Source organism: Syngnathus leptorhynchus, chromosome 1, assembly GCF_054491065.1.
Source record: "Syngnathus leptorhynchus isolate UIUO chromosome 1, UIUO_Slep, whole genome shotgun sequence".
In the NCBI taxonomy this organism is placed as follows: domain Eukaryota; kingdom Metazoa; phylum Chordata; class Actinopteri; order Syngnathiformes; family Syngnathidae; genus Syngnathus; species Syngnathus leptorhynchus.
Window position 1 is genome coordinate 24,691,539 of NC_141195.1, and position 9,841 is coordinate 24,701,379.

The following is a 9,841-nucleotide window of genomic DNA, read 5'->3' on the forward strand; positions in this document are numbered from 1 at the left end:
CCGCATGAAACCCGAGAACACTATTTTTTTTTTTTTTGTCCCTGAACACAAAAGTTATTTTTTCCAAACAATGATGTTGTTGTGCAAGTGTCTGACATAATGTTGCACATTTCCCACCTTTTACATTCAATTTGCAGGCGCTAAAAAGTAGAAAAGATGCTCTTTTTTTTTTTTACCAGAATGAGAACTTTCTAATTTGATAACGTGGTGTTGTTTAAAATTGAAAATAAAACAATCTTTTCAAATCAACTTCTCCTCAGCCATGCATCTTCACATGCCAACAAATATTCACCGAAACCACAATCCAACAACTCATCCAGCTGTTTTTTTTTGTCACAAAATGTTTTCCTGGCCACAACTTTCTATTGTGCCATTATTTGGAAAAGAACACTTTCGTTGGGAGACTCAAGGGTCAAATGATAGCAATTTGGATGAGAGGCACAGGGAAGGGGGGGGGGGGATCGGAGCTCACAATTCCTTCCTGCCGCCAGATGTGGCAACATGGACGAATCCACAATTTCCACCGCAATTCGATCGATAACAATTTGCACATCCTTTGACAGTGCCGCCCGCGCCCGACAATAACCTTTCACCCCTAGCTCCGCCACCGATTGTTAAACATGGCAAAACGATGGATTTGCTGTTGTGGAGCGCTTGGGTTCAGCAGAAGGTGATCCCAGACTTTCACCATCATGTGCACAACACATGTGGCTGGTGGCAAGGAGAAATATTTACCCAATGGCGTTTTGTTAGCAAAGGCTTCACACGACTCTGACGGGATAGGGAATTTTGCTGGAGCGGGGCAGGGCAGGCGGAGCTTGCGGTCAAACAGCCTGCGAGAATTACAAAACTATATTCAGGGGTGTTCAACCCACAGCCCGGGGGCCATTTGGGGCCCACTGGGTGGCAAGACAAGAAAAAAAAAAAAACCTGGATCTCCTTTTTCACTTCCTTGTTTTCCACCAATCATTCAAACCTTCAGAAAGTTACGCATCAGACGGGTATCTTAGTACAGATGTTGTGGTTCTGGTTAGGAATGTTGCTCAATACAAGAGGATCAATTCAGAAGAGCAGCTGGCACCCATCTATCCATTTCCTTCTGCTTCCGTGGTGGGATTAGAAGCTTAAGCAGGGAAACTCATAGCTCCAACTCTTCAGAAAGTTGACCAATCGATTGTCGTGGGAAAGCTCACCAAACCAAAATTGGATTGTAGTCAGAAATAGAACCAATCAAGTGCATTTGTTTGAACGCATTTATACAACACAATTTGCTGTCGTAGAAAACCCAAAATAAAAAGACATTAGTAAAGAAATAAATTATGACATGAATGCTCACAGCTGCAGGATGTTGGGAGGGACTCAAATATGTGCGTGATGACAGATTCACATGTGCAAGAAGGTCATGCCGTTGCTCAGAAGAAGAAAAAAATATATATTCACAGCTCTCCCCGGCCCATCTTCTGCATTGAAGGGGCGCATAGCAAAAAAAAAAAAAAAAAAAAAGACATTGACCATTGTTACGTTTCTGTCTCGTACTTTGTTGTGTGGAGCTTAACACCAAACATGGCTTCCCACTGTGTTCGGATCCACGCCAGCAGCGTCTGGAGGAGCTCTGAACTCTCAGAGCGGACGTGCCAGGTCTTTTCCTCTTGCTGCGTCTGGAAGACAAAACGACGAGGGGTTGGACCCAAACGGCGAGGCGACAATCCATCGGCGTGGCTCACCTCGTCGTAGAGCTTGATGTCCATCCGTGGCTGCTCGTCGGGCCACAGGTGAACCGAGCTCACGCAACTGATGGGAAGCGTCTCCAGAACGGAGAAGCTCCCGCTGCTCGGCTCCCGGGTGCCGTCGACCGCCGACTTTGTGTTCTTGGCCCACTGGTGGTCCTCGCTCAGCAGGTAGAGAGTCTCTCGGGTCGCCAGCACCGTCGTCGGGGCCCACGTGTTGTCTGGGAAGACGCAAGAGACAACCTTTTGACCTTCTCAAGTGTCCTCAGTTGGCCTACCGACGAGTTTTTGGAATGTGTGAGGAAACCCCACGCAACAAACTCCAAACACAATAAAATCTCTGAACTGTGAGGCGACGTGCTAAGCAGCCCGCCACCGTGCCGTGCCGCCCGAGGCAGATCGAGACACGCTCAAATGCCGGAGCAATTCCACTGAAATGTGCAGCTGTTGCGCATAATCAGAAAATGGCCCGAGGAAAAATTTCCAACGTAACCCGTTACTACATACTCCATGGAGATGCTACCTGAGAGAGACAAGAAGTCATCATATGGCTAACCTTGCATTAAAAAGGCCAAAATGTAGCAAAACTGCAGCTGGCCATCCTCCACATCTGTCTGGATGTCTTCACACACAAGAGGCCTGGCGGAGGAAAAACAACAAGGAAATCATGAAGGCAACACAAAAAGAACGCGCAGTACTTTTTTACGACCTGGAGGAAAAGAATGGGCAATGTAGCGTTTTAGCCTATCTTGCTACTACTTTATCGCCTTTTTCTGATTTGAAATCAAACTTTGACGTCAGCGGTGCTTTTCCGCTTCAGAGGACGAAAACATACAAATAAAAGGTGGCAAACAACAACATACGCAAGTCTCGCCGCCGAACACATGGTCCCAATCCACGTGCGGTTTACCAGCTAATTTAACAGAGCAATGCTACAAGATGAAGGAAAGAAAGAAAAAATCCTGATTGTAATGGAGAGAAGATGTGCGTCCGGATCAAAATGAACTCATTGGCATGACTTTTTTTTTCTTCGCTGCTTTTGTGTTTTTATACCAAAGATGGTGTTGAGGATTGAGTCTGGCCGTTGAGATTAACCTCAGTTTGCTGTCGGAGCGGTGTGCCGTCTCACGTACAATGCCTAGAGGGAGAGGACATGAAAAGGTCTCAATATATTTGGAGAAAATATTTAAAAAAAAAAAAAAAAAACCGGCGTCCCGATTTAGATTTGGAGACGACAATAAAAAAAGGTCACACCCAAAAGCTTCATGGAAAACAGGTCAGAAGTTAATCGGAGACTATGTGTCGCAACGGTGCGTCCCGTCCTTTGGGGTGTACTATTGCGCCAACAAAGAGGCGATGGGTGACAATACAGTTTCCAAGAATGGTGGCATAGCAACAGCTAGGAGGGGCTGGATGGATTTCAAAAGCACAGCTTTATGCTCAACTTGGGCCGTTGTAAGTTGAATTGTTTAGAAGTCAAAACATGTCCAACTTAGTTTTACAATTCAATTTGATTCAATGACACAAAAATTCAAAATAGATGAAATCAATTAAATTCGAGAATATATTTGCTGTTTAAATGTATACAGCCTTAAAAATAAAAAAAATAAAAAAGTCTAATGATGATTATATACTCTATTTGTATCTCCAAATGTTTGCAAGTCAAACTGAGTCAAATTGAGAAGCGTCTGTGTAAAACAATCCAAGTTTCCCCTCGTAAATGACGGCGCCTGATCTCGATTGCATCTTTTCCACCTGAACCCAAGCAGGAATTCTGCGCAGACTCGGGTGGCGCCCATCAAAAGAGGTTGCTTTGAGAGGCTATGAATTATCATCTTCCGTCATTCCTGAGGCCTCCAGTGGCCTAATCAAGGCTTTTCCTTCCGGATGCTGGTCTGACGAGCAGACGAGTCGGACTGGGACAGATCTTGGCCTCGTATAGCAAATATCATCGTTTTAGCTCGATACCCGCGTCGGCGACGTTCACGTTTTGTTGACTTTGATAAAAGCAGCCGGGACAGGGTCAGTGAGTTTCTTTCTCACCCAACACGAGTTGTCCTTTTATGTGTTTTCCACACGTTGGACGGGAAGTGGGTTTCTACTCGCGTTTGGACCCAGCTCCTTCTTACCTGTCAACAGGCCAAAGAAGCTTTTGCAGCGTGAAGTGTCCCGTACCAGGAGGGTGTAGGCCACGCCCCTTAGTTCCCCATCTTCAAACGCCATGTGGATGCTCTGAGAGCCAAGTCCCACCTCCAAGTAGCTGAGCTCGAGGATTGGGTGGCAGTCACGCTTTTGGAGCCAATCGGAGAGCTGCTTTTTGCTGGGGAGGGAATGCACTTAGTGGCGGCGACTCCCCAAAAGAGTCAAGGAGATTTTTTGTCGGGAAACTCACCTGGCTCCCGATGTGACTTCAAGCACGTAAATTCTCTTGTCTGACACCACCACCAGAGACGAAAACTCTTCCGGCTCCCCAAATCTCACAAGTGACGTCTGAAAAGCAAAATGGACGTTCAGCCGGTAGAAAATGGAAAATGAAATGCGAGCGCCACGGTTACTCACCTTCAGGAAACAACTGAGCTCCTCTTCCTCCACAAAGACATCCACATCCAAGAAAAGCTTCAGCCGATGGTCGACCGCCTCAAAGGCCTCGGTCAGCAGGTCGAAGTCACCTGAGGGAAAGCCGCTCGAGTTGAAGTCGCCTGACGGAATTTTTGCTCGCTGAAGATGACGCGGTCGAATGAAGCGAGCGCACGCACACACACCGGTGGAGTTGGCCATTCCTGAAGGTTGCAGAGCAGGCGGCGTGGAACTGACGGCGTTGTAACTGTAGCTACCGGCCAGGTCCTCCTCACTTTGGCATTCAGCATTGTAGGACAGCGAGAAAGAGTCAAGCCCGCCGTCCCCGATGGAGAAGGAACCCCCTTGCGCGGTGGAAAAAGCCAGGTCCTCCGTGGCGGCTGTGGCAGCTTCCTCCGGATCACTGCTACAGTTCAACTGTGGCGGAGTACGACAATGACTACTTTTCAAAATACGGGGAGAAACATTTGCAGCGATGACGAACGACACCTCGACGTCTTCGTTGCCGGGCCTTGACGAACGTTGGATGGGTGTACTGCTGTAAGGAAAGGCCTGGCCGACTAGCTGGATCAAGTGGTCACTTCCACATTCAGGACAGTTATCACAATGTCCTGCGTGGGGAATTTTGAAAAAGCCATCATCAACTGTTTTCTGGTTACAGGTTGCGAATCAATTGCAGGGCAGAAGAAGTATAAGCAAACAACCTTGGGCAATGTCATGAGCAAACTAGTCTCAGCCGGTGCTGAGGAATCATCAAAACATCTTCTAGGACAAAGTTGAGATTGCGTGCCAGTGCAGGTTTTATGATATCAACTATGGTCAAATCATGTAGGTCTGTCTAAATCTTATCTGTCAACTGTTGATTATGAAGCCCAAAAAAAAAAAAGATTAAGGGGAAGAGAAGCCATTGGATGATTTGTCCTCCAACACGCCTTTCTCCATTCATTTTGGAAGGAAAGTTGTTTTGACAAAAATGACTCACTGCCTCTGCATGACCTAGCTTGCTCACCTTTGTCGCTGTCATCGCATTCCATCAACTCTTCATGCTCATCCACGCCCTCCGGCAGCATCACGCCCCGTGTGCTCCTCGCTCGACCTCCGGCCTCCGTGAACTCCGACCCGCAGCGAAGGCACTGCAAATGAAGACGGCCGGGAAGGAGCCTAACGTCACGACGGCGGTTGGCCTCTGCCACGGGTGACAGCGCGTCCACCAGCTCCTGCTCGAGAAGTTGTACGGTAAGACTTCGGGCTCATGTCGTTGGTCCGAGCTTCTGCGTTTGTGAAGCGACCTTAAGGGCCTGCTCCGGGTCATCGTCGAGAAAGACGTAACATCTCCGCCTCTTTTCCTTCATGATGTAGTCAAACTGGATCTCCACAGCAGGTAACATTACTTTGCTCTCCTGAAAGAAGAAGAAAAAATATATATATTTTCAGTTAATCTATGCAAAAATCAATCAATAAAGAGTTGATACAGAAGGCCGCAAAAGCAACTTCACCTTGCGGGTCCAAGCTGCCTGCGTGGCCTCCACCTTGGCCAGGCAGTCCAGTTCCAGACGGCACCTTTCCTCACCGGACTGCATGTCCACCTCCAGCAAATGGCTCTGTTTGACCCGTAGAAACACCTCCTTCCTCTGGTCATCTTCTTCTTCTTTGTCAGGTAAGACACCCACCAGGAGCGGCAGACACTGGTCCACTGCACTCCAAAAAAGAACCCCATCAAGAGCTGCTCGATAACAACATACGCCAAACACATATTTTTTTGCTTTGATTATAGCGATACCTCCCAGGTTTTCCTCACGTTCTCCCTCCTTGGAATGGCTGCTCTCCTGCCTCGTTGACTTGTGGGAGTCCATACTGTGTCTGGTGGAAGGGACCTGAGTGTCTTCCAAAGTGGACTCAGAGAGCTGAGTGCTCTGACTGGGCCATTGTAATGTGGACTCTGTTTCTGTCTCTCGCTCTGCTTCCACCTCTGTCGGCGGCACCCTCGGCTCAGATGTGAGAAGTGGCGGAGGAAGAACCTCCGGAGGTGGACGCGGAGGGGTCTCCAGGCTGTTGGAGAGCCTTTCCAAGCCGTGAGGAGTTTTGGAAGGAGGCGGAGCTGCATCTACGTCTAAGTGGTGTTGGTAGCGCAACCAGTCTTCACCCAACTGCTCTCTGAAACTGGACATGCGTTCTATCTCCTCTTGGTGTGGAAGAATAATGTCTAGAGAGGAAGTACACAAACTCATGACAAGGTAGATGGGCACCATAGCTTAACGAGTGGAAAAATACACAGGATCAGACTCTGAGCCAAAAGAGCCTTGTGAAAATGAGCATGTGGAAAAAAAATGACAAAATAATAACAATAAAATAAGATAAAATTAATAAATAAAACGATAATAACAATAATGATGCTTACATTCAATTAGTTTCCATTTTATGGATGGATGTATGGAAATGAATGAATGAATGAATGAATGAATGAATAAATAAATAAATAAATAAATAAATAAATAAATAAATAAATAAATAAATGAAAAATAATACTGATGCTTACATTCAATTAGTTTCCATTTTAGTTATGTCCGTGCTTTAAATTGATTTTCTTTGGGGGGAATTTTTTTTTTCCAAAATTTTATTTTAACTAAAAGATGTTCCAAATATGATGAAAACCAGTCATGAACCAGAAGCAGCACAAACCAAAAGATATCAAGAAGCCACCCACCCTGTGAGGAGGACACAGCCTGGTAGTCGGTATCACTTGGCTCTGAGATACTTGCTCGGCGCACTTTCACCTTGGCCAGCAAAAGAGAATTATTTCAAACATATCCAAAGGATCCCAGCTGCCAACTCAATCAGAGCATCTTCCATCTTACCCGGGACTTCTTTTTGCGTCCGCGTGAGCCTCGCACCTCGCCCACTGAGAGACTGTCGCTGAGTTCCCCGGCTCCACTCGACACGTCTGCGTGACTTTGCTCTAACTCTGCCGGAGGGGACGGCTGGACCCGGACAATCAATTGTTCGGCTTTCGGCAGAGCCTTGTAAAAAGAATATTTTCCTTTAAGACTGCTGCAGATCTTCGCAAGCATCTCACGCTGAAGAACACTTACAGATAACTCGGAAGAAGAGAGCGCCACGCCATCCAGTTTAAGCTGGAAGAAACCCAAACGTGTGAATGGGATTTAAATTCTCTCATTTACATCGCCGGCATTTTTTTTTTTTTTAACCCACTCTGAGGCCGACGGCTTTAGGCGAGAGGTGTCGGACGGTGTACGTGCGATGAGTCTTCTGGAAGTACAGCGGGTTGCCTTCCAGCTTCAACTTCATGAAGGGGACATGTTAAAATAACGCTCTGGAGCATGACGTGCGTGATAGATAGATTCACGTGCGTGTCCTCACCGTGTTTAGGCAGTGGAGCAAGGAAAGAGGAGCCAGTTGGGAATGCTCCACCAGGAGATTATAGGCCAGGTCCAAGTGTTGGAGCGATGCCAACTGCTCTACACCTGTCGAGAGCCAAATGTATGAAGAGAAACATATCATGTGTGAGTCAATGCGTGCTGTGTTACCATTGATGGTCTCCAGTTCATTGTTCCTGAGGTTGAGCGTGAGCAGTTTCACCCTGGCGCTTATGCTAAGTGTTGGCGCCCTCTGCAGGCAGTTGTAGCCTAGATTCAAATGTTCCAGCTCACTCAAAGGCTGAGAGAAAGGAGACGTTAGTTCGAAGAAGCGCAATCGTTACGGTTCGAAACAAACAGGAGGCAAACGCTAAATGTCTGACCTTTAGGAATTCTGCACACTCCTGGATCTTGTTGTGGCTTAAATCCAAAGACTTTAGGACATTCAAGAGACTCTAAGATAAGAGTGTAGTGCAAGTGTCATGGGGGGGAGATAGATAAGGTAGTATTGCTAAATGATTCTTTGGGTCATTTGACTCACTAAAGACTGGTCAAGGCAGACAATGAAGTTGTAGCTGAAGTTGAGGGTGTGCAGCTCCAACCACGGCAGCGCAGAGCTGAGGTCACCGCCGCACAGGGAGAGCAACTCCTGCAGGAACAAGTCAAAAGCCGTGTCAGCGGGGCTACAAGTGTCAGACGCAGGGACGGCCATTTGGAGAGCACCTCCAGGGAGCTCAGGCTCTTTGAGCAGATGAAGACCTCCAACTGGGAATAAATGCCTCGCAGCCCCTCGAGACAGTGTGGGGGGATGTTCTTCAGCTGCCAAGAGAAATACCAAAGAAGGATGCTTTCATCTTAACAATCTACTCATTCAACATTGAGTGGTGGTAAATAAATGAAATAATAATACCGTTTTTGTTTATATTTACACAAAAAGTACCTCCAAACACTTTAAAGACTTGAAAGGGAAAACCTTCACTCCAGACTCCAGTCTTGAACTTGATGGGTTGATGAGCTGCATAATGCACGCACATAGTTTTCAAATAAGAAATATTCCATTCGTCATTTATTAGTGGACAGCTGAAAAATTACCTTTAGGGAAATGGTCTTCTGCAGGATGTCGAAGAGGAACTGCAACTGCAGCAAAGATGCAGTGTCAGCGGGATGGGATGGCAGAGCCAGGAAGCCATGTTGCTGGTTCCTGGACAGCAAGTGTTGCTCAAACAGTCGGGTGAGTTGCTGCAAGCTCGTCGCTGGCAGGGTCAGCGTGCTGCTGCCACCGAGCACTAACTCGCCTGCATATGGAGGCGGGTGGACAACTGAGATGCCGATATTGTATACATGCACATCTTAATCAATCTGAAATTTGTGGAAAACTTAGTTTTCGTTTCAGTAGATCAATGAAAATGATCACTGAAAACTTGCCTTTTCCAGTTTCTCTGTAATGGTTTTGGTTAGAGTTCATTTATTTTGACTCTATTTTCTTAGTTTTTGAATTTCTTATTCTGTTTGGTTCTTTTCATCCGGTACGCAAAATGAGTGGTTGGCATTTATGCCTTAGAATTCGGAACTAAATGAACCCCATACCGAGTTCTTCATTGAATTAGAGAAATCATTGACCTACAAAATTCTCATTGTAATGCTCGGGTTATCTAAGACTAGACTGAAAGAGAAAATGAGAATCAAGCAGCACTAACATGAATCGTGTTTAGGGTTCAAGACTCACCATTATTTCGGAGAAGTGTTGCCAGGCTAGTGACAAGAGACGACTGGCCAGAACGAGACATGCTTGGCCGGCGTTGTAGCTCTGAGCTGCTGTCGAAAGTGACAAGCCTCTAGCTTTTAAACGCACCAACATTACAATCTTAACAAACAAACAGCCATGTGTCAAAGAGCACCTGTCAGGAGAACAGCTGACATTCCGAACTCAGCCGGCTAGCTAGCTAGCTAGCTAGCTAACCTAGCTAAAACACTTCCTGGTCACAAGCTAAAACGTGTCATGCAGACATACTCGCGCAATTAAAGCCCGGATAGTTGAAGAGCAACCGTAACATGTTGTAACTTGTCACAAATGCAGAATTTTCCTGCACAGTACAGTACTCGAAAGTAATGTTTGTCACGGTGTTGACAACATTTATGTCACGTGACAAGGAAGCTGCTACG

General features: G+C 46.5%; 1 protein-coding gene across 2 annotated transcripts; it reads right to left on the reverse strand.

Annotated features, from left to right (window-relative positions):
* Positions 1-1,250: 1,250 nt before the first annotated feature.
* Positions 1,251-9,830, reverse strand: stk11ip (serine/threonine kinase 11 interacting protein). Of its 2 annotated transcripts, none has more exons than XM_085922809.1 (26): positions 9,577-9,830; positions 9,405-9,490; positions 8,771-8,973; positions 8,619-8,693; positions 8,402-8,497; positions 8,220-8,327; positions 8,062-8,133; positions 7,850-7,979; positions 7,683-7,786; positions 7,515-7,604; positions 7,394-7,435; positions 7,160-7,321; positions 7,009-7,078; positions 6,085-6,507; positions 5,801-5,997; positions 5,594-5,704; positions 5,314-5,521; positions 4,794-4,915; positions 4,490-4,721; positions 4,287-4,396; positions 4,120-4,217; positions 3,857-4,047; positions 2,781-2,865; positions 2,284-2,366; positions 1,725-1,948; positions 1,251-1,658 (listed from the first exon to the last, which is right to left on the reverse strand). In XM_085922809.1, exons 2-26 carry the CDS (start codon positions 9,463-9,465, stop codon positions 1,518-1,520), a joined length of 3,438 nt encoding a protein of 1,145 aa, XP_085778935.1. In that variant the 5' UTR covers positions 9,466-9,490; positions 9,577-9,830; the 3' UTR covers positions 1,251-1,517. The 2 variants fall into 2 exon arrangements, with proteins under 2 accessions (XP_085778935.1, XP_085778944.1); XM_085922818.1 differs by having other exon boundaries at positions 9,405-9,493.
* Positions 9,831-9,841: the final 11 nt, after the last annotated feature.